This window comes from Lissotriton vulgaris, chromosome 5, assembly GCF_964263255.1.
Source record: "Lissotriton vulgaris chromosome 5, aLisVul1.2, whole genome shotgun sequence".
NCBI lineage: Eukaryota > Metazoa > Chordata > Amphibia > Caudata > Salamandridae > Lissotriton > Lissotriton vulgaris.
This window is the reverse complement of record NC_141693.1, coordinates 354,726,524-354,750,455: the sequence shown is the minus strand read 5'-3', so window position 1 is coordinate 354,750,455 and position 23,932 is coordinate 354,726,524. Positions and strand designations below refer to the sequence as shown.

The following is a 23,932-nucleotide window of genomic DNA, read 5'->3' as shown; positions in this document are numbered from 1 at the left end:
TGCTCCCTTTGCCTTAAACCCTCCCCTTGCATTTTCACATAGTGCTTGACACTTCTAGTAGCCTTTCTAAGACAACACATACATCAAGTGTTCCACTATCTCCACGACTGATTGGTCAAGGAACCTTTCAGTCAGACTGCACAGACGTCAACAACTGCCTGCATGAAGCTTTTCAGCATGCTTGGCCTCACACAGAATCCGCAGAAATCAGTTCTTCACCCATCACAAAAGATAACAATCTTAGGGGCCACGCCCGATACAATGCTTAGCAGAGTGTACCCCACGCCAGAGCGACGGCTAAAATTAATGTCTTAAGCAAAATTAGTACACAGCAAAAATCTTTCTATTTGCTCTACAAGTTCCTTCTAAGGATGATGTCATCTTACAATCCTCTTGTTCCATTCTGCCATCTGCGGATGCGTCTGCTGCAAGAGGAGTAGGACAGGCAATGGATACAAGCTACGCAGCCGTGGTGCGTCCATGGGGCGTAGGGGCATAGCCCCACAAGCCCATGGACGCTGCTGCAAGAAAAAATGAACACACACTTTTGTCATGAAAATTTTTGTAAACGCAGAGCGAGCGCCGCCGGGAATCCGGGAAGCACACGAGTTATCCAGGAGTGCAGGGGGGCTGGTCTGGACTGCTGCGCAGCTTGAGTGACAGTCCACGTGACGCACTCACTCAGCTGCAGCAGCAGACATCCAGCCAAGGTATGCGCAAGTGATGCTTGGGGCAGAAACTAGCCCGAGCATGCGCATCAGTTTTCCCCCATAGAGAGTGACCAGGGGGGTGCTTGTTTAACCGGGCCGCAGCCCCTGGCTTTACAAAGGCGACACAGGGCGAGCAGTCAGTGAGCCCCCTAGCCAATCCTGGCGCTGCTTGCAGCGCCAGGATTGGCCGGTCACCGCGCAGCAGGGCAGGGCAGGGCAGGGCAATCCATTATTGGATGCCGCGCGTGGGTGGTGACACACACACTGCATAATGGCCAATCACTGTGTGTAACTTCATGTAGCCATGCAGTGATTTGCCATTTTGCGGCGCGCGGCGCTGCTGTCATCAGATCCTCTCTCTACTCGCCACCAGTCGCCTCGTGTGTGGACCGTGTGCATGTCATGAGCCAGCCAGTGTGCCCTTTCGACTCGACTCGAGTACTTACTTGATGATCAGGTATTTTAATTTAACTACTGTGCACATGATGACTATTTGCGTGCACCGCAGTAATGTCTAAACAACAACTGTAGTTCCGAATCTGTCCCCAGTTTCTGAGAGGGCCATGTAACTTAAGACTGTACAACACTACGATCGATGTATGTGCAGGTTCACCCTGCTCTCCGTTAAAAACGGGGACATTTGATTTTAGGAGGAAGTCTGCAGAGGTTCCGTTACTGCCTCCATGAGACTAGCTCGGCCTTTCATCCTTCCTCGGTTGCCGTTAGGGTACCAAGAGATGGTTCCTTTTGTGAAGTTAATACAGTTTTGTGGATCTCACCAGCCTTGCCTGGGCCCCTGGGGGCCCTAGTGGAACCACAGACACAGGGGGGCCTTCGGAGTTGCCAGCTCCTAGAATTAACGCTCGGAAAGTTGGCGGAAATTAACACCTTTAAAGACAAATAACACTGAGCGTTTGTTTGCTTTGAGAGCCTGGAAGGGATTGCAGTCGGTACTTGAATACCATTTTTGTAAAAGTATTTGCAATTTTCAGTATGACAACTGTGCCGTTGTTTGTTTTAATTATAGTAAAGGAACTGTTTAGAGAACGCTTAAATAATTTTGAACTAATTTCTAAAATAAAGGCATTATTTGAAGTTTATGTTCAAAACCAGGGAAATCTCGGTTATCTGGATTTACCAATATTTTTACTGCCTCTCACATAAACATATTGCCTATGGGTAAAATATAGGGCAAGTTGCAAGGGCACGAGGCATTGTAGACCCCCCCCCCCTTGTGCCCACTTACCCACCCACACCCCTCCTGGCCCCTTTGTCCATACCTCCCTGCCTCTTGGCATTGCCCCCTTCCAGAAGCCCCCCCTGCCTCTTGCGTGTCGCCCCCTGTCCGTGCAAATCCGGGACATCTAGTCACTACACACCTGCCTCTTTTCCATTTTGTAAATATGTCTGTCTAATCGAGTAGTATGTCTGCCTGGTTTAGACCCCGTTGGTGGCGACTACAGCAAGAAACGTGAGTGCAGCAAGGCTGGAGTGGAGTGCAGCTCCAGTTGCCGGGGCGGATCTGTTGCTTCCGTGTGACATTTTACGATCCGAGGAATGCCGTTCAGGAAAGGGAAAAAAACATTTCTCCGATATATGCATTTTTTAAAGGTTGCTCGTGGCAGTGAAGGAAAGTGGAGCAGGGTCCAAGTGAATACGAGAAATAAATATTGGATAAGAGGAAGGGAAAGGCAAGATCTGCCTCTCAGCACCTGGCTGCTGAACCAGGAGGTTTCCGCGTTTCACTTCTCCTCTTCCCACACGATCAGCAGCTAAGTGCGCCAGGCAGGAGGACGACTCGAAATGAGAGCACTGGGCTTTCTTTCTTGTTTTAAATTGTTTATTTGTTCATTTACAGTAATGTAACAATGGATTCTAATGTAAGTTGTGCAAAGTACTAAGAAGGGACAGGAAGGAAAGCATGGCCGCACTGAGTACGTAAACTTGTCCTGGCATTGGGCGTCGGCGTTACTTAATTTGAAAATGTAGTAGAATACGATTTAGTTGCTTTGGGCTGTCCAGCTTGAGTACATTTCTCTCGTGGGCTTCTCTTGTTTACTGGATCCTTCAGAGTCCTGCCTCTCTGTAAACAGGCCTTTAAATCTTATCTTGTCACATTTGCTGTGCATTGAAGACAGAGCTCAAATGTCACTCTCTGTCTTCCAAGGGAGCTTGGTGTTTAATTTCTTTCTCTGACTTCAAAGTGATAGAAATGTTTTTATGTGACAATCCTGCACAGTGCCCATATGAGACTAGAGGGTGTAGGATGTTATTTTTTCACATATGCTGACGATACTCAATTGATCGTCTCCCTGAACCAAACTAACACCTCCCCGCCTAATCTCAGTAAGTGTTTAGTAGCAGTCAATAAATGGATGGCCACCTCCCATCTAAGACTCAATGGCGATAAAATGGAGCTCATGATTCTTGGGAACCCAAACATCCCCTGCCCATTGACTGACTGGCCCCCATGCATGGGCACCCAGCCTCAGTCCAAACCCCAAATAAAGAGCCTGGGCATCTGGCTTGATGCTAATCTTAATTTTAATCACCAAGCAACCATCATATCTGCCACCTGCTTCGGCTTGATGCGTATGCTCAGGAAAGTATTACCACTTCTCCCCCCACAAGCCCGCAGGATCATGGTGCAAGCCATCATTCTGTCCCGTTTGGACTATGGGAATGCACTGTACCTAGGAGCTCCGGCCACTACAACGAAGAAGCTCCAGGTCACGCAAAACGCAGCAGCCCGCCTCCTGCTGGGCCTCAACAGGCGGGACTCAGGGACTGCTGCCCTAAAAAGACTCCACTGGCTGCCCATTAAGGCCAGAATACTGTTTAAATCATTGTGCTTTATGCATAAGGCCATGTGGAAGGAAGCACCAGCAATGATCTGCTCGCTGGCTACTCCATATCTCCCTCGCAGGTCGCTGCGCTCCAGTACAGCCTTTCTGGCCACTGAGAACAAAGTCAAGCGTGCCAGATGGGGGGGCCGTTCCTTTTCCTGGAATGCGGCCAAGGCATGGAACTCCCTGCCGGCCTCCCTGCGCAACGAACCTAACCTCCTAAAGTTCCGGAAGGAATTAAAAACTATCCTTTTCACCTAAATCACACTGTCCTCACTTGCCCCCCAGTCATACTCAGCGCTACGAGGCCTACGGGTAGTCTGCGCTTAATAAAACCCATTTAATAATAATAATAATAATAGTTTTCTTGCACCCAACAAACATTATCTGTGCTGATGTTATATCTGAATTAGGAAAGAACAAATGAAGTTCATTTTCTTTGTAATTCTGAACTGGGATGAAAACAATTATTTGAATATGATCAAAACACATCATTACAGTAGGTGATGACATTTCCACACATTATCGTTTGTGCCCAGTAAAACTGTATGTGGTGCAAATGTAATGGTCATTTTAATTGATAATGTTTTGTCTGTAATGGCAGTGCACCAATCCAATGCTTTGTGAAGGCTGTTTCCCAACTGCTGTGCAACTTCTTCTACTCTTAGAGCTGAGATTTTCATGAAAGTCTTATAGTCTGAATTCAGCACCTGAGCGGAATAGGACGGAATGTATGAAGCTCTGTTGTTATACTGAATAAGCAGCTACCTATGTTATGCAATCTGTTAATGTAATAACTGCACTTTCACAATTGCTTTATTAACCTTCCTGCTTCCTCAAATTTGCTTGAAAATGCACGATTTTCTTCTTTTTTTTCAAAATTTTCTTGGGGGGGGTAAGCCCCCCAATCCCCGTTTTGGGGTTCGGGCTCACTGGCTGCGCTCCCTCGTTACGGTGCCGTATGCAAATCACTCTGCGCCTCCCACTTTGAAATATCACCAACCGCCCCTGAAGCTACGGTGTCTTTTGACGACCTCATACAAGTCGCTCCGGGCATGATCAATGCCCTATCCTGTCAATTGGCCTGTCTTTTCTAAACATGGCTTCTCCTATAGTCATCACCACTTCCACTTCCCTTTAGGGGTGGGAAGCTTAACTCCAGGATCTAAAGGTCAGTGGCAAGTGGCAACCATCTCATCTACATCTCCATGTCCATCTGTTCAAACTCAAGGCAGTAAATCTAGCCTTGCAGTCTTTCCTTCCAGAATAAGCTCATCCGCAGGGACAATATGGCCACAATGCACTACATCGGCAAGCATGCTGGCACAAGATCTCTCCTCCTCTCCCAAGAAGTGCAAAGCATATGGGATTGGTCCATCCACCATGAAGTACTTCTATGAGCGTAATATGTCCCCAGAAATGAAAATACCAAAGCAGACGCACCCATCAGACTGACTACCTTTTGTCACAAGTGCGAGGATCCTGGACAACATCTTTCTCCAGTGTGGCAAACCGAATCTGGATCTCTTTGCAGCCTCCGGAAATGTTGGGTCTTTGCAAGCTGGCATCCTCATCCGGAGTCATGGGGGGAATGAGTTTTCGATTGCATAGTCTGGTATCTTTGCTTATGCCTTTACTCCATTCCTCTCCTCCCAAGAATCCTCATGAAAATGAAAGTCTAACCATTCAGAATCATTCTCCTAGCTCCAACATGGCCGTGCTAATATTGGTTCAGGGAGTTACTCCTCCTCTCAGAGAAGGTCAACATCCAGCTGAGGCACCCAGATCCCAATTCACTTAACTTGACAGCCTGGCTCCTGAGTTCAACTAATTTGAAACATTCCACCAGACTGCAGGGACATATTAGCCGGAGCTTGCGCAGACAGTACAAATACAATCTATTGTCACAAAATAGAAAATATTTTGTATATGGTGCCAAACTGCTAAGGTGCATCAACTTTCCTCTTCACCAGAATAAATCTGCCTGTATCTTCTGCATCTGGCACAATCTGGGCTGGCTCATGCATTCATTAAAGTCCATTTAGCAATCATCTCCCACTTCAGGCGATCACCCCCATCACCTTCACTATGGTCTACCAGACCTGTTACTTAGTTCCTCGAGGGATTATTTAGGGGCTTCCCGCCAGTGATGCCGTCACCTCCACTTTTGCAACTCAACATTGTATTTCACAGCCCATCCATAGAGCAGATATCATATTTGCATCCTGGAAGGCAGCTCTCCTTTTGGCCTTAACCTCAGCCAGAAGTGTCAGCAAGAAACATGCTCTCACCATTCAGGAACCTTTCCTCCAATTTATAGATATGTTAATTCTACGCACAAACCCCAAGTTCAAGTCCCATCAGACTGTCACCTCAATGAACCTGTAATTCTGAAAATCTTTTTTCCAGACCCTAAGGCACCAGCTGAAAGGGCATTTAACTCTTTAGAAGTCAAAAGATGCATACAGTTCTACTTACAAAAATACAAAGAGCTTTCGTAAATCCAATCCACTATTTGTAGCATGTAGTGCTTCAAGGAAAGGATATCCTCTCTCAAGGCAGATCAGTGCTAGATGGATATCAAGCGTCATTCAGTTTGGTCACCAGAAAGTGAGCAGACCATTACGCACATCGGTTCCCATTCCACAAGAACTATGTCTACTTCAATGGCGCTGTTTGCCGGTGTATCCCTTCAAGAAATATGCCAGGCAGCAACTTGGAAGAATAGACACACCTTTATGTAGCACTACTGCTTGGAATCGGCGGGTCACAGTGATGCGGCAGGGGGCCAAGCGGTATTACAACATCTTCTCCTGTGAAGGTGAGCCATCTCCTCCTTCCCACCATCCTCCTACCTATAACACACATTTTGCACTGTAGTTATATTCATTTCTAGAATGGTTTTCTACCCATATTTCTATATATAGATATGAATACATATTTCTTTCCCTGCATGTATAAATGTTAGATTTTGTGGAAAAACTGGCTTCTCCACTGCTCCGCAATCTGATTTAAGCATGTAAATCTATGAAATGTCCAATACTAGAGTAAGATAATAGTTACTTACCTGTAACTGTAGGTTCGAGGCATATGGGCTGCAGATGGTACATTATCAATAGATCGCCATCTGGTGTTGGGCTCGGATGATTGCACTTGTTTTTCTCTTGGAGAGTCTTTTGTAGATTGGTGACTCCTCCTGTGGTTGCTAGTGCGCATGGGCATCGGCTCCATCCTTAGATTGTTTTTTTCCGCCATCGGGTTCGGATGAGGATCGAAGCGCTCCAGATCGACTTCAGGAAGAAGCGATATTTCGGCGCGTATTCCCTTTCCAATTCGACGGTATTGTTATCGAACGCGATTTCATTTCCATTCCGACGCGTTTCGACTCCAACATTAAAGGAAAACTTTAGTCTACGTCGACGACCGAGAGGCCTTTCTCGACTTGGTCAAGCCCGGAGTCCATGGAAAGGACTCCATTTAAAAAATGTCCAATGTGTGGTGCTACGTTCCCACACAAGGACCTACACGAGGTGTGCAATCTCTGTCTATCACCTGAACACGAATCCAGGGAATGTGAAGCCTGCGCAGCATTCTCCTCCAAGTCTACAGTTAGAAACCGTCGAGCTCGAAGACACGAGGTTTCGAGAATGCAGTCGGAGGCAATCCCGGAGCTGTTCAAAGACCAGCACCTCGAAGAAGAAGAGGAACATGAAGAAGAGTCGGGGTCGGAAGTGGACGAGTCAGATGTCGAGGAAATCAACGTTCAACAAACCGTGAGTGACGACGTCCCCTTACCAAAAAAACGACCCCGTGCGGTAACGACCCCGCCTTCGAGCCCGGTCAAACCGCTGAAGAAAGTTTCCGACGCCCCGCCTTCGGGCCCGGCAACGAAACCGAAACAGAAACCGAAACTCTCGGTCTCCCACCATGTCGGATCCGAGAAACGGTCGACATAGACTTCGACACCAAAGCTTCATACAAGGGAAAGCTTGGCATCGAAACATTCCATGTTAAAACCGAAACATGCTTCGACGTCGAAGACTCACTCGACACCGAAAAAATCGGAATCGAGCAGATCCTCAGTGCCGAAAACACCGAACATTGACGATCGGAAGCAAGGGCACCTTTCGGAACCAAAAACTTCGGTACCGACACAGGAGCAGCAAACAGATCCAAAACAAAAGACTTTATTTATCGATCCACAAACTGGCAAAGTAGTGACAAAATCACCGAAAAAGAGGAAGAATGAACAGCTAGATGACAAAGCTCTTCCTCCTAAGAAGAGAACAATGGGGACAAATACAACTCCTCCTCCTTCTCCTCGGCCTAGAGTCTTACCCTCTTCTCCTATCCCTCACACTATGCCAACTATTCCTCCACCTTCTACACCAAGACCATCTACACCTCAGACAGATGTAGACAGTGATACAGGGGAGGGAGAACCTCATGGGGATGATGACACTATGACTAACAAAAAACGGACTCGGCTGTTCCTGAGGAAGAAGAAGGGTACAGTCAATAAAGGAGAGAGAAAGAAAGGGTAGTGCTCTGTGGAGGGCTACCCTGGGTATCCACTTTGTTGGAATGAATGGCCTCACACACTCTTGCGAGTGTCATGCTTCATCATTAGCGGTTGCTCCTCGTAGGGCAGGCGGTGCAATACCCTACGGGCTCACCTCAAAGAGAAGCTCTTTATCGGAGATCTTTTTTCCAACAGCCTGTAGGTGAAGTGCAAGTGAGGGGCCAGGGAGAGAATGGATAGTGTAGGGGGGTGATTTAAAATATAGCACGAGGTACCGGAGATCAATTTATTCTGGTGGTTCCCATGCTATATATTAAAAACAGTGGGTAGCCTATGATCGCCAGAAATTAGGATTCCGTATCACGATCTAGAACTACAATTCGTATCGTGAGGTCGACATATTTCTCGCCTATGCAATTATGCTTCGATTCTTCAGGACCTAATAATATACATCTATCGCAAAGGAATGACCTAGAAAAGTGTCAACCAATAATACATTTAACTTCCTGTTGTACTACCTGAATTGGACTGCTCTTGCCTAGAGGAGATAAGAGAGAATTACCAAAATACAGAGACAACAGGTGCCCTTTATTGACCGTGAACACGCTGTGGTTTATTTGGAAAAAGGTGACTCTGTGGTAGTGACATATTGTGCACAGTGACCAGCTAGTGTTAACTATAATCACAATACCACATACCACAACATTCAAGAGTAAATTTATAAAAACAGAAGTTTTGACTAAAAATAGCAGCAGTTACTTCATAGTTCCTGATTCACAATCCTACACAGGGGTGCTCTGTTACTCACCTAAAGGTCAAGGAGTACGGGTGTCAACAGTACCCGGTAGGTGTGACTTCAAGGGGGAGAACCAAAAGGAGTTTAATGGCTATAAGGGAGACAAGTACACGTAAATTCGAACTGTCAGTGATCCTTAAATGCCTATTAAATTCAAGAGTGTTAAATAATGTGGTTCTCTGGGTGTCGTAAGAAATGGGCGAGCGCGCGCCTCATGAATCATACTTTTCATGTTGGATCCAATCTTCTGCTAAACAGTACTAGGTGATCACAATCATATCGCCAAACATCGGGCGTCCGTTCATTCATTAGGAGTGCCTAGTCAAAAGTCATGTATTGAAGCTAAATAGCGGCATGTAGATCGACATACAGTGAGGTCTTGTGCACCCTACAGTAGCTCGCGGCGACTGTGCCCAGCCCCCATATTAGCAGGTCTGCTCCGTTTATTTTACACACCCCAAGCGCTCTCAAAATAGCAAACCAGCCATGATTATGTCTCGCTTGTATCGGCGTCAGGAGCACTGCGTAGATTGTACCCGACCCCCAATGTGACCAGGTCGGCTCCGTTAGAGTAACAACTCAGGCGCGCTGCAATTAACCAAAGCCCTGGTAGCGGGTCATTGGAATTGATTTCAAAAGTCCCCCTGTAACTGGGGAATCGCAAGCAAAGGTTACTTACTGCTCGAGGCCTTGGTCGAAGCTGTTGTGCCTACCCATCGCTACCGGGATCCGGATAGTGGCGGGTCACGGTGTTCCGGTGATTTTTAGCAATTGTTTGGGGCGTTACCAAAACGCCTAGCATGTCACGTGACTCGCTGTGTTTACACGGGGGCCATCTTAGAACGGGTCGGTATTCAGTTGTATGCATGCTTAGGTATACAAAGGTGAATCAATGTTGAATACGTTTTGATTCTATTGCCTTATCTATTCGTATTGTATTTATTGTTTATATTGGAGCATGACCATTAGGTGTCCCTGTGTGTTAAAAGGCACTTCGGTATTAATCCAGTCTAAATAGTCATATTATTGATTATTTCAGACTACAATTTGGTGGGGTCATGAGGAGGTTCAGATATAGATGCAAGGCCGGGGTTTGATGTTAAAACCCATGCTGTGGACTCTCAGTCCTAGGCAGGTTGTTGTATCTAAATAGTCATAGACTACTCCACGGAATGTCCTCGTTAAGTCCCTGTCTGTCTGAGGACAACCTGTGTATCCACCTCTGTTCCTTGTGAAATAAATTCTGTTTGGATTTGTTGTTAGGGATCTCAAGGATGAGCCAGCTTAAGGAGTCAGCAGTGTGGTTATGTTCTAAAAAGTGCCGGCACATCTTGGTGTTGGTTTTCTTACATCGGAAATTGCTTCTATGTTCCGATATACGAATTTTCACCGGTCGAGTGGTCATGCCCACATATTGTAGCTCACAAGGGCACTTAAGCAAGTAAATGCAATTGGACACTATCCCAGATGAGGAAGACCCATGGGAGAATGATGATGCAGGGTCAGATGATGACAACGACCCAGAGTTATATCCCTCAAAACCTTCACCACCTGATGATAACACAGGTTTTGTACAGCTGATTAATAGGGCAGCAAAATACCATAAGGTAGATCTACATACAGAACCTCAAATAGAGGATTTCCTATTAGAAACACTACCTGCTGCGCAAAGAACATCAGGCACTCTACCTATGCTGAAAGGTCTTCTCAGTCATACAGCAGACATATTCAAAGACCCAGTGAGGGCTAGGGTGTTAAACCCAAGAATTGATAAAAAATATAAGGCCGCTCCAAAAGACCCAATATTTATCAAGGGACAGGTACCTCTGGACTCGCTTGTAGTTACAAACGCTCGTAAAAGAGCGAACTCATTATCTACAGGAGAAGCCCCTCCACCTGATAAGGAGTCAAAATTAATAGATGCATCAGGCAAAAGAGTAGCATCACAAGCGGCTAACAGCTGGCGCATAGCCAATACACAAGCGCTACTTGCACGCTATGATAGGGCGCATTATGATGAGTTAGAAAAGCTCATCACACATCTTCCTAAGGAACATCAAAAAAGGGCAGATCAGCTTTTACAGGAAGGAAAGATAATACCTAACACTTCCATTAAGTGCGCCTTGGATGCGGCAGACACTGCAGCAAGATCCATCAACACCAGTATCATGCTAAGAAGACATGCATGGCTTAGGGTCTCAGGGTTCAAACAAGAAGTACAAACATATTTATTGAACCAACCTTTTGATCAAAAGACACTTTTCGGCTCAGGTACAGATGAGACTTTAGAAAAGATGAAAAAGGACACAGAAACGGCTAAGTCAATGGGAGCATTACAACAGCCAACCCAAAGGGGTTCCTTTCGCAGATCCACATGTAGAGGGGGCTCAAAAAGTACAGGCACAAGTCAGCAATCTACCTCTTACACCAACATCACCCAGAGGTAATTCAAGAGGCAGTGACAGAGGTAACAACAACAAGGGTAGAGGTCGCGGAAATAATAACAACTGCAACTCCCCAACCCCAAAACAGTAACTTAATACAACTTCCCCCAGACCACATAACACCGGTCGGGGGAAGTCTATCACAGTTCCTACCTGTCTGGGAAAACATCACATCAGACAAGTGGGTGAGACAAATTATCCAACATGGTTATTGCCTAGAACTCACAGCTACCCCACCAAACATCCCCCCCAGACAGCGTCCAATGAGTCAAGACCATCTGACATTGTTAAAACAAGAAGTACTATCACTGTTACAAAAGCATGCCATAGAGAAGGTTCCAAAACATCAACAAGGGACAGGAGTATACTCTCTATACTTCCTAATCCCCAAAAAAGACGGGTCTCTAAGACCAATCTTAGACTTCAGACCTCTCAATGCATACATAAAATCGGAACATTTCCACATGGTCACGCGCCAACAAGTACTTCCTTTACTGAAGAGAGGGGACGTTTTCTACACTGGATCTAAAAGACGCTTACTTTCACATCCCAATTCACAAAGCCCACAGGAAATACCTCAGGTTTGTAGTAGAAGGACAACATTAGCAGTTCAAAGTCCTTCCGTTTGGGGTCACAACGGCACCAAGGGTGTTCACAAAATGCCTAGCAGTGGTTGCAGCACACCTAAGAAGACAACTAATACATGTCTTCCCTTACTTGGACGATTGGCTAATAAAGGCCAAGTCACAGGAAGAATGTCTTCACAACACACAGAAGACCATTCAATTGCTGCACCACCTAGGGTTTACGGTGAACTACAAAAAATCCCACCTACAACCAACCAAGATTCAACCATACCTAGGGGCTACTATAGACACAGAAAGAGCCAAAGCATACCCCAATCAAATCAGGATACAAACAATGGTCTCGCTGATACAAAAATTTCAACCACAACACTCACTACCAGCACGAGTGTTCATGCAGCTGTTAGGCATGATGTCCTCCTGCATACTGCTAATACCATATGCCAGACTACAAATGCGTCCACTACAGGAGTGTCTAGCGACACAGTGGAATCAGGCTCAAGGTCAGATTACAGATCTGGTGTTGGTAGACGACCGCACGCATCGCTCTCTGAGGTGGTGGAACACAACAAACATTTCCAAGGAACGGTCGTTCCTAGAACCGATTCCACAAGTGATACTGAGAGCGGACGCATCGCTCACCGGATGGGGAGCACATATGGACAAATACACAGTGCAGGGAAAATTGAGTGTGCAGCAGAAAAGACTGCACATCAATTATTTGGAACTACTAGCAGTATTTCTAGCATTAAACGCTTTCCAAATGCAAATAACCAACAAAGCAGTCCTGATCAGAACAGACAACATGACTGCAATGTATTATATTCAAAAACAGGGGGGGGGGGGGACACTCTCTCCAACTATCCAAACTAGCACAGGACATTTGGAGATGGGCCATTCCTCAAAAGATCTATCTGTTAGCCGAACACCTACCAGGAGTTCAAAATCAGATAGCAGATATCCTAAGCAGAGAGTCAGAACAAGTACACGAATGGGAACTGCACGACCAGATACTGCAGCCATTCTTCCAAAGATGGGGGCAACCAGAGATAGAGCTCTTTGCCACTCATCAGAACGCAAAATGCCAAAACTTCGCATCCAGGTACCCACACCACCGGTCCCAGGGCAATGCACTATGGATAAATTGGTCCAACAAATTTGCTTACGCTTTTCCCCCTCTCCCACTAATTCCATTAGTGGTTCGGAAGCTGCAACAACATTCAATGACAATGATACTAGTAGCACCCACGTGGGCAAGACAGCCGTGGTTCATCACGCTACTGCAACTCTCACAGGTGCCACATCAAAAGCTGAGATTATTACCCATGCACCTTGCACAGAACCATGGAGAAATAATGCACCCAGATCCCAAACAATTGAACCTAGCGATCTGGCTCCTGAGGTCATAGAGTTTGGATACTTAGATTTACCTCCAGACTGTATGGAAATCATTAAACAAGCAAGACGTCCTACCACCAGGGCATGCTATGCAGCAAAATGGAAAAGGTTTGCTGTATACTGTAACAGTGATAACATCAACCCTCTGGACGCATCCACTAAACAGATTATTTGCTATTTACTACACTTGCAGCAATGTAACTTAGCATACACCTCTATCAGAGTTCATCTCGCAGCTATAGCGGCGTACCTACAAAACAGACAACATCTTTCCCCGTTTAAAGTACCAGCAATTAAAGCTTTCATGGAAGGACTCAGAAGAGTCATTCCACCAAGACTGCCACCTTCCCCAGTCTGGAATCTCATCATAGTACTTACCAGACTAATGGGACCACCCTTTGAACCTATGCATAGGTGTGAAATAAAATTCCTCACATGGAAGGGGGCCTTTCTCATAGCTATCACTTCACTCAGAAGAGTAAGTGAATTGCAATCGTTTACAATACAAGAACCATTCATGCAGTTACACCAAAACAAAGTGGTTCTTAGAACAAACCCAAAAGTTTTGCCTAAAGTAATTTCAGCATTCCACATCAATCAGTCAGTGGAACTACCGGTCTTCTTTCCAAAACTGCAGACGGTAGCTGAAAGGGACCTACATACATTGGATGTCAGAAGGGCAATATTGTACTACATAGAAAGAACACAAACTTTCAGAAAAACAAAACAGCTATTTGTGGCGTTTTCTCCTACACATAAGGGCAATCCCATCTCTAAGGCAGGCATTGCCAGATGGATTGTAAAATGTATAAAAATATGCTACTTAAAAGCAAAGAGGACATTAACTGTTCCTCCTAGAGCTCACTCTACACGTAAACTAGGAGCATCTATGGCATTCTTGGTAAACATTCCACTAGATGACGTATGCAAAGCAGCTACCTGGGTTACACCGCATACCTTCACAAAACACTATTGTGTAGATGTGCACACAACACAACCAGCTAGAGTGGGACAAGCTGTGTTAAAGACTTTATTTCAGACTGTTGCAACAGACACGGGTGACCAGCGCTAGGGAGAGGACTGCTGTATAGTCTATTCATAATGTACCATCTGCAGCCCATATGCCTCGAACGGAATATGCTACTTACCAGTATGCATCTGTTCTTGGCATAGAGGGCTGCAGAGTGGCACATGCCCTCCCAGCCTCCCCGGAAACCTGTGTCTGTTCCAACATTATCTTATTTATATACACTTACATGGGCATTTCTATCTGTATTCTATCATACTACTCCATCTAACCCTACTATGGCAAAACAATCTAAGGATGGAGCAGATGCCCATGCGCACTAGCAACCAAAGGAGGAGTCACCAAACTACAAAAGACTCTCCAAGAGAAAAACAAGTGCAATCATCCGAGCCCAACACCAGATGGCGATCTATTCATAATGTACCACTCTGCAGCCCTCTATGCCAAGAACAGATGCATACTGGTAAGTAGCATATTCCTTCTCCAGTATTGGAATTGTTCATAGATTCACTTGTGACCCACCTTCCTCTCCTGGGAAGCTCACCTTTTCTCTCAGTGGGTGTTTATTTACACTTGTGCTTTAAAAATCGAAAGGAACTGGGGCTTCTCACATGAGTGTTCCTGATTGGTTGAAACTTAAGTTTGGTCTCTTTTAAAAAAATGACTATATGTTACTAAACTGAAGAGCCTAGGGCCTTTCTAGTCCAGTTTGTTGATTTTCTGAGGTACCGACTCCCATCTCGACTGCGAATGATCAAGCATGTGAATCTAATAAAGATTCCAAAACTGGAGAACTACAGTTACAAGCAAGTCACTTATTTTGTTTGTCATTATGAAAACGAATTTTTATCACATGTACTTTGTTTCTGCCCAATATTCATCAATCAATCTGGAAGTAAAGAGCCGCTAATCACCCATAACTGCTTAGTTAAGGAGCAAAGGAAATTATTGAAACCTTTGTTTTTATGTTTTTTCTCACTAGTTTTTCCTCTGTTTTATATTGTATGTTGAGTGTGAATGTGCAGTTGAAGAGCATATTTGTAACATAAAAGAATTTAGCATTTTAAAGATTGTTATAAAATAAATGTTACTCCAGTCCACCTCTGACTAATATTTTTAGCTTTTGTAAAAGAAAAGGACCAGGTGAATCATTGACTTGAGGTTGTCTTTCAACAGCGTAGATCTCTGTATGTAATTGTCTGTTTTAAATGAACGATCAAAACATTTAACTATGTTATGTTTTTTCTGGCTACAGCTGAAAGTGCAGATGACCGACAAGCCTGCTACTACAGTGAATTTCCGCAAGCTCTTGCTGAACCGCTGCCAGAAAGAATTTGAAAGAGACAAAGTGGATGATGATGTTTTTGAAAGAAAGCAGAAGGAACTGGATTCTTCAAAAACAGTAAGTATGAAAGAGAGAGAAAGCAAGAAAAGTTTGTGTGTAGTTTACTCTTGAAGAGCAAATTGTCTCCAGGTAATGTACAGGATCACAGAAAACCTTTGCAATGGATAACAAAAGCCTCTCTATACTTTCCAAACGAAACATTTCTTTCTTTTAATAAATACATAAAAAATAGAACTTTAAAATGTGTTTAATTATATAATGGATATCATTGCTGTAAAAATGTATGTTCTGTTTCAGAGATTAAAAAAAAGAACTGACATTGTCCGTAGCATGTGTGGCTTTAGATCAGCTTTCTCCAATGAGTAGCTTGTGAGCTACTGGTAGCTCTCCACCTACCTGTAAGTAGCTATCTTGTTTGCTGCCCAGCCCACTCATTCTGAAGCATATCTTGGCTGAATTAATATATTACACCAACATTTGGAGACAAATGATAAACTGATGTACCTTAGCACTCGACATATAATAAATCAATGGTGTTGTCACCATATACAGTATTGTCCAAACTATATAATCAGAGAACAGGAGTCTGAATTTTTAGAAGCTTGTAGTGCAATCCAATATACAGCTGACGCGTGTTTCGTCTCAAAAGCGACTTTTTAAAGGCTGTAATTGCACATATATACAGGAAAGTATATGCATTAGTAAAACATATAATATGTAGATACATATTTGTCATATTTTGTGCACAGTTAATCATTAAAAAACGTGATGCTACTCCAGAACAGAGGTTGCAGGAAACCACCACAAAGCCACCAAGTATAAATAGAGTATCACCAATGTGAACGTGTACTAGAAGAAAGCTCGAGCTAAAAGGATTTTGAAGGTGAAAGTGTTCAAGAAGTGCTGTATAATACTTGTGATTGATTTAGAAAACTTAGTGAAATATAGTTTTGCCTCAACGATCTAGAAACTAAAATGTGAAGAAATAATAAACTGAATTGCTGGTCACCAGAAGAAAAATGTAAAAAAAGTTTTAAAAAAAAGATTATCTCAGAATAAAGGTCAATTAGTGTAAAAGGGAAACAAACCTAAATGGAATATTACTGTTTTCACGATCGCGTGGGTCAACAGCTTAAATTAAGAAAAATTCTTTAACTGGTCAGAAGAAAAAAGGTCAATTGTTTTAGTCCCCGCTTTGTTGATTAATGAATTAGGAGAATAATGTTTACATTTCCAAAATATATTTAAAGTTAATATTTGAGTGATAAATAATGTAGCACTGTATTTCATATTCATAGGCAATCTAAATCAATTATTTTTTACATTACTGCTATCACACTTGCCAGGTGCACATGGGTGTTAATTGCTGGTAATCTTGCATACGGTGGCCACTAATATAATCCTGCCTGATGTAGTCTTTATTACGTGTGATATGAAGGGGGTCGGCCCTTTATTGGTAGCCAGATAGGGCCTAGTTAAAGTAGTACAAAAGAGACCCTGGATACCACTTCTAATGCTGCTTTTTTCTTAGACTAAGGGCCAGTATCTGAGTTCCTTGGTCCTGGTTTTTTATTTAACCATTACTTCATAATTTCTTTATATCGTTTTAACAATTGATACAGTCTGAAATAAAGGGTACACTATTTAGTACACGCAAATATAAATAATACAATTATGTGACAATGTGGAACAATCACAGGTTACGTGATAAACGGCAATCACAAATAGTGCATACAACTAGTTTAAATATAGTTCAAATCAAACAAACAGTACACCAGTTGGTTGTTTCTAGAATATTGAACATAAAGCACTCTCATAACACGCAGTTCATAGTCACTTCTGAGAGATGCCATCTATTGGGAATAAGCTTAAAAACATATGTGGTTAAATCAATGTTGAACAGCCCTCAACAATGGTTGTGTTCAGTATCTGTTGATCCCTCAACGGAAAAAAAGGAAAGTGCTGACGCGTTTAAAATCCCAGTAGTACTCGTAATTAATAAACTTCTCTATGTTGCCAATCAAATTCTTAGTCTTTATTACAGCATGAATTATATTTGGAGCTTTGGATGAGTTTCATTACCCATAAATAGCTCATTACAGAAAAGGTTGGAGACCCGTGCTTTAGATACACATGTTTTGAATACTCCTGCCATCTAGTGTTGGGCCGAGACGTTTGCATGCTGTTTTTCCTCAAAATTGTTTTCAAGTCGCGCAAGCTTTTGTGACTCGTCTCTCAGTCACCAGGACGAAGACTACTCCTCAGACGCAAGACCGTTGGACCTTGTAACTGCACAAGCTGGAGAGAGCCAGTTGTTGCCCTCTGAATCTTCTTAGTCCCATCATGAGGAAGTAGAGCCTGCAGCCCAGAGCACCTGGGTCCAAAACACCAGAACCATTCTCAGTGGCTCTGTCCTGCCAGAAACGCATGACTGTCAATCCCACTGGAGTCAGCGCTGAAAACGTCCCCAGGCCAAGGCCGATGACTACTCCTGATGAAGTCTAGCATCAAGTCCAGGCCAAGGAGGCACTGATCTCTGTTTCTGGCTCTGCCAGCTGAGACTGCTGGACCGAGGAGCCGCTTTCGATGTAAAGCAAGCCTTCAAATTGCGGGTGTAGGCTCTTACCACCCATTATCTCCAAACATAAGTCAAACCGGCCCAAACTTGGCACCTATGGAACCTTCAACTGCAAGATCAGAATTGAGCGAGGGATCATTTATGACTCCGCTCCCTAACATCCTGGACTACAAAAAGTAAAAAGCTCTACATCCATCCCTCCATGTGGAAGATCATTATCAGGCCTCCTTCACAAGAGCAATTTCGCACAATCTTCATGCTCACTCCGAAAATCAGGCCTACCTTTGTAGAAGAGCCTTCATTTGAGCCATCCACCCCGCTCATTCCAAAAAAGGTTAGGGAAAGGCCTCCAGCCACCACCACTACCCCGACCCCAGGTGACTCACATACTTGCCCTTGCACAATTCCCAAACCTCACTCCCCCCAGTCCCCTCCACAAACTGACCCGGGAAACTCATATGACACTGAAGACCCACACTATCAGTCAGCCCTTAAGGACCAGGCTTTCAAAGGACCCTTGGGAAGACTACTGGACTGGTCCTCTTGTGGCCTAGAATTTTACCCATCTACGGCATCCCCAGCAGATTGACATTGTAACCGATCATGCAGTAATCCATAGAACTGGGTACCACCACAATGTTTTTTTTTTATTTATAAAAACAAACTTTATTGATTACCATATAATATTTGCCAGTTGTTGTAACACATTTCATTGTGGTAGTTTTCGTACTGCTAGCACATGCTAGTAGGAGAATCATGGTACATGCATGCAGGCACAACCAGAGTTATATTATTGATACAAAAACATTTAGCATAGTGCAATTGTAAAGAAAAGTCATTGATTTGAGTAGGTTATCAACATAAATTCTAACATTTCCCCTTTAGCCCGCTCTCCCACGTTGTAGACCGCTAAGTCGATTTGTATGTCCTGGGAGCTACTCGTGAAAATATCGCTCACCAATTCCTATAGTGTTGTGCGGGTGTTTGTGTCTTCTTTTTGCTCGGCAATTACTCCGCCTAGCGCAGCACACAGTGGCATCTACTGTGAGGTTGGGGTAGTGTGGTGCGGGAAGAGGTACAGCGCTTTAAAGCCCTCCAGAGTGGTATCCCATTCCATTGAAATTGGGTGTTTGCGCAACCCTCGTGCCCCTTCTCGCCTGATTGCTGCACTCTCTGCGCTACTTCAGCGCACCACCTCATCATACCATGTGGATACCACAGGGGTCTCGTGGATTTCCACTGCATAGTAATAGCGCGTGTAGCTAGAATATAGGCGTGATATAGGAAGATCAGTTGAACTTTCTGGGTGGTTGTGCGGAGTCCCAGTAGGCATTCAGTTATATTGTCTTCAATCTGTAAGTGCGTAACCTCCCCAACTGCACCCCGTGCTCCCTCCCAATAGTTACTAAGGTGGGGGCAAGCCCATAGCATATGGACGAAGCCTGCCTCCTCAGATTTGCAATGAGGGCAGCAGTGTTGTGTGTCTGGAAACATTCGGTGTAGCTGGCGCTGGGTTAAATAGGATTTGTGCAGGACCATGCTTTGTATAAATTTGAATTTGGCGTTGCGGGACACTCGCTTTGGACGTTCAAGTATACTTGGCCACACTTTGTCAGATAGTACACAATCTGCAGTTTCCAACCATTTTATTCTCAAGTCGGTGAGCAGGACAGACGCCTGTGCGCAGATACCAATGTACAGCCATTTAATGAGGTGTTGCCCCTCGCCCATATAGTATAGTGTACGAACTAGTTCATGTGGTGGAGGCTCTTGTCGCTGGGGAGCCCAAGTCTTTTTTTATGTAGTGTGACACCGTGGCACGTGTTATGTAAAGTTGTCCCGGCGCTCCTGTGGCTTGCACAAAATTGTCATTGTTCAAGAACAGTGTTGTCGCTAAACAAGGCGCCAACTGTGTCTATGCTGATTTCCTCCCAGGCCTGTAGTCTAGTGTTTGTGAGTCTGCCACCACGGGTTGGTATCCCCAGTAGTTGGATATTCCCAGCGTATGGAATAGCACATGGTGTGTAGAAAAGCGATTTCTCACCACCACAATGTTAACATACACATGGCCATGGAGGACAACAAATTCCTCATGAAAACACTCTGCCAAACAGACAGATTTCTGCAATATCTTCCTATGCTTAAGGGCTTGATACAATCTGCTGTCAAAAACCTCACCGAACCAATGAAGACTAGGGTGATTCCTCCACGGGTGGAAAAGTTGTACAACTCAGTCACTAATGGTTCATTATAAAAACGAGGCCAAGTCCAACCATATTTCCTTGCAGTCCAGACAGCTAGGAAGCATACCTCGATACAAGCAACCTCTCACCTCCAAAAAAAGGACAAGGAAGAGGATTGACTGTGCAGGTAGGCGTGTGACGGTGGTAGCCAGTACACACTGTTGAATCATCAACTCTTGCTTTCCCAGTATGATCCCCATCACTAGGAGGAAATAGAGTAGCTCTTTAAACACCTCCCTAAGGCCAAATGAAACAAGCATTTACAATGCAATAGGTCTCCCAGTTACGCGAGTTTAAGCTATTGGCATTATAAATACCAATGCCCTTTACTTATGTTTTAAAGACAAAAATAAAAGGCATTGTTGTTTGCAATGTTAATAGTCCATAGCATATGCCTTTTATGTTTTACAGAAGAAAAACAAAATAAAAAAACAATGTCATTTACAAAGTCAATAGCTCAAAATAATGTCATTGCAAGACCTATAGCATTGTAAATGCTTGTTATTATTGGTAAGATCAATGGTCTAAGTTATGGCCTGCTAAGCAACCAGTAAGCAAGACACCTTCCCAATAACCAGCCACATATGTTCCTTTAAAGTCGAACTAAAGCAGCATTCCAGGAGGTGCTGGGGAGGAGTGTCGCTGACCTTCCCTACGCCACATAAGTTTTTTTTTTGTTTTTTTTAAATTTATTTAGCATTTTCAGAATAGCACATCACAGATAGTCATTGCAAATACATTTCAATATCGCTCTACAAAATCCAACCATAGTAACAAAAAAAAACCTGACTCAGTAAGATACGCCTTGACTAAAACAAATATACACACGTTCACATAGTTATATCCATGTCCACAAAACAAACCCACAGTAGCATATACTCAAAGTGACTTGAGGAATTGATGACAATAGAGGGTTCAGCACTTACTCGAACTACCCTCTTCCTGTTCGCACCGTGCTATTAAATATTCACGTAGAGGGGCCAATATATCCGTTGGCCGTGAGGACGTCAGCATCTCCACAGCATACAGTTCCAGCTGCTCTCGACAGTACCCCATATCTTTGACCCATAGGTCATCTTTCGGTCGCAGTCGACTGTCCAAAGTGAACAGCACTCGCCTCTTTGCCAATAAAAGAGCACCCTTCAGGAAGCGCCCCACTGGGCCTTTCACCGCAGGCAAATACCCCAAAAGACACCCCAAGGGTGTACAATCCACCACCAGGCCAGTCATAGTGCATAGAAGAGAAACCCCCTCCTCCCAGTACTGACAGACCCACCTACAATGCAACGCCAGATGGAGGAAATCAGCCTCATCCAACCCATATCTCTGAATGCACCTGTTTGCCGCCACCGCCACGAGTCAGAAAGCAGCCTGTTTGCCGCCACCGCCACGAGTCAGAAAGCAGCCAGCAGCAGCCAGCAGGCTCTAGGGTACGCCACCATCTCCGCCGCCACTGCCAAGAGTCCCTGGATACCGGACTCCGCGCCGCCGCTCCGGGAGACCACAAATCCCGGCAGGCCTCGCGGCGGCGCGTACGCAGTGACGCGGGTCGCGCTGCTGAGAGCGCCAGAGCCCTTCAAAGGGAGGAGAGCCCCGGCAGAGCGGGGGGAAAAGCTACGCACCTGTTTGCCGCCACCGCCACGAGTCAGAAAGCAGCCAGCAGCAGCCAGCAGGCTCTAGGGTACGCCACCATCTCCGCCGCCACTGCCAAGAGTCCCTGGATACCGGACTCCGCGCCGCCGCTCCGGGAGACCACAAATCCCGGCAGGCCTCGCGGCGGCGCGTACGCAGTGACGCGGGTCGCGCTGCTGAGAGCGCCAGAGCCCTTCAAAGGGAGGAGAGCCCCGGCAGAGCGGGGGGAAAAGCTACGCACCTGTTTGCCGCCACCGCCACGAGTCAGAAAGCAGCCAGCAGCAGCCAGCAGGCTCTAGGGTACGCCACCATCTCCGCCACCATCTCCGCCGCCACTGCCAAGAGTCCCTGGATACCGGACTCCGCGCCGCCGCTCCGGGAGACCACAAATCCCGGCAGGCCTCGCGGCGGCGCGTACGCAGTGACGCGGGTCGCGCTGCTGAGAGCGCCAGAGCCCTTCAAAGGGAGGAGAGCCCCGGCAGAGCGGGGGGAAAAGCTACGCACCTGTTTGCCGCCACCGCCACGAGTCAGAAAGCAGCCAGCAGCAGCCAGCAGGCTCTAGGGTACGCCACCATCTCCGCCGCCACTGCCAAGAGTCCCTGGATACCGGACTCCGCGCCACCGCTCCGGGAGACCACAAATCCCGGCAGGCCTCGTGGCGGCGCGTACGCAGTGACGCGGGTCGCGCTGCTGAGAGCGCCAGAGCCCTTCAAAGGGAGGAGAGCCCCGGCAGAGCGGGGGGAAAAGCTACGCACCTGTTTGCCGCCACCGCCACGAGTCAGAAAGCAGCCAGCAGCAGCCAGCAGGCTCTAGGGTACGCCACCATCTCCGCCGCCACTGCCAAGAGTCCCTGGATACCGGACTCCGCGCCGCCGCTCCAGGAGACCACAAATCCCGGCAGGCCTCGCGGCGGCGCGTACGCAGTGACGCGGGTCGCGCTGCTGAGAGCGCCAGAGCCCTTCAAAGGGAGGAGAGCCCCCGCGTCGCGGGACGCGAGCGGGACGCCCGGGGCGAAGCCCGGGCAAAGGGCGGGCCCTCTGAGGTCAACAGTGGTCGGGCGGGCCACCCCTCCAACATCTCTCTAAAAGGTCAGTCCCCAAACAGGTTTATACAATGGCTGATTGCACCGTAACAAGTAATAATGTTGACATCCTTACCCAGGATGCAGAGTCCCCTGTATCATTGCTAACGTCGTTTGAGGCACTGATAGATACCGCATTCAATGAGATTGTTGAGACTGAAAGGAGATTCTCTATGGGTCCCATGAGCATCAACCAACCACATGCCATGAGCAGTCTCAATGGCAATACCCATATAAACCCTGAAGTAATTGTGGTAAAACCCTCAAATCCTGCTGTTGATGTACCAATTGTCCTAGACGATGATGACACCGTTATGTACATAGCACCAGATGTAGCTCTTGGCCATGCTCCTGTAACAACATCCACAGAGGCTACCAATAAGGTATCTGATAAAGTCGTAGCCAAGAGAAAGAGGGGCCCTGCTAAATTAACCCACAACAAACGGAAGCAGCCACCAAGGACTGCAAACCAACCAACCCCACAAAGTACGTGGAATAAGGGGGAGAGTCAGAAGCTGGTTCAACATATAGTACCTACACAGGAACAACCGCATCTGGGTGACGTCGTCGTTATAAATAACAAATTATATATCTATTTCCACCCAGACTGAATCCCCCAACGGAACTGACAAATCCAGTCATTACTCCAAGTCTGAGGGGAACCTTATTGAGACTATTGCAGATACTATTTTTAAAAACCTGGAAGGTCAAATGATTAAACAATTT

At 45.7% G+C, this 23,932-nt stretch overlaps 1 protein-coding gene across 28 annotated transcripts in view; it reads left to right on the top strand.

Annotated features, from left to right (window-relative positions):
* EIF4G3 (eukaryotic translation initiation factor 4 gamma 3) overlaps nt 1-23,932 on the top strand; it is a 1,432,461-nt gene that overhangs the window by 889,487 nt on the left and 519,042 nt on the right. For all 28 annotated transcript variants that reach the window (XM_086921648.1, XM_086921654.1, XM_086921652.1 and 25 more), the window contains one exon: nt 15,583-15,729. In XM_086921648.1, coding sequence (XP_086777774.1) covers nt 15,583-15,729 — 147 coding nt within the window. The remainder of the gene's footprint in view (nt 1-15,582; nt 15,730-23,932) is intronic.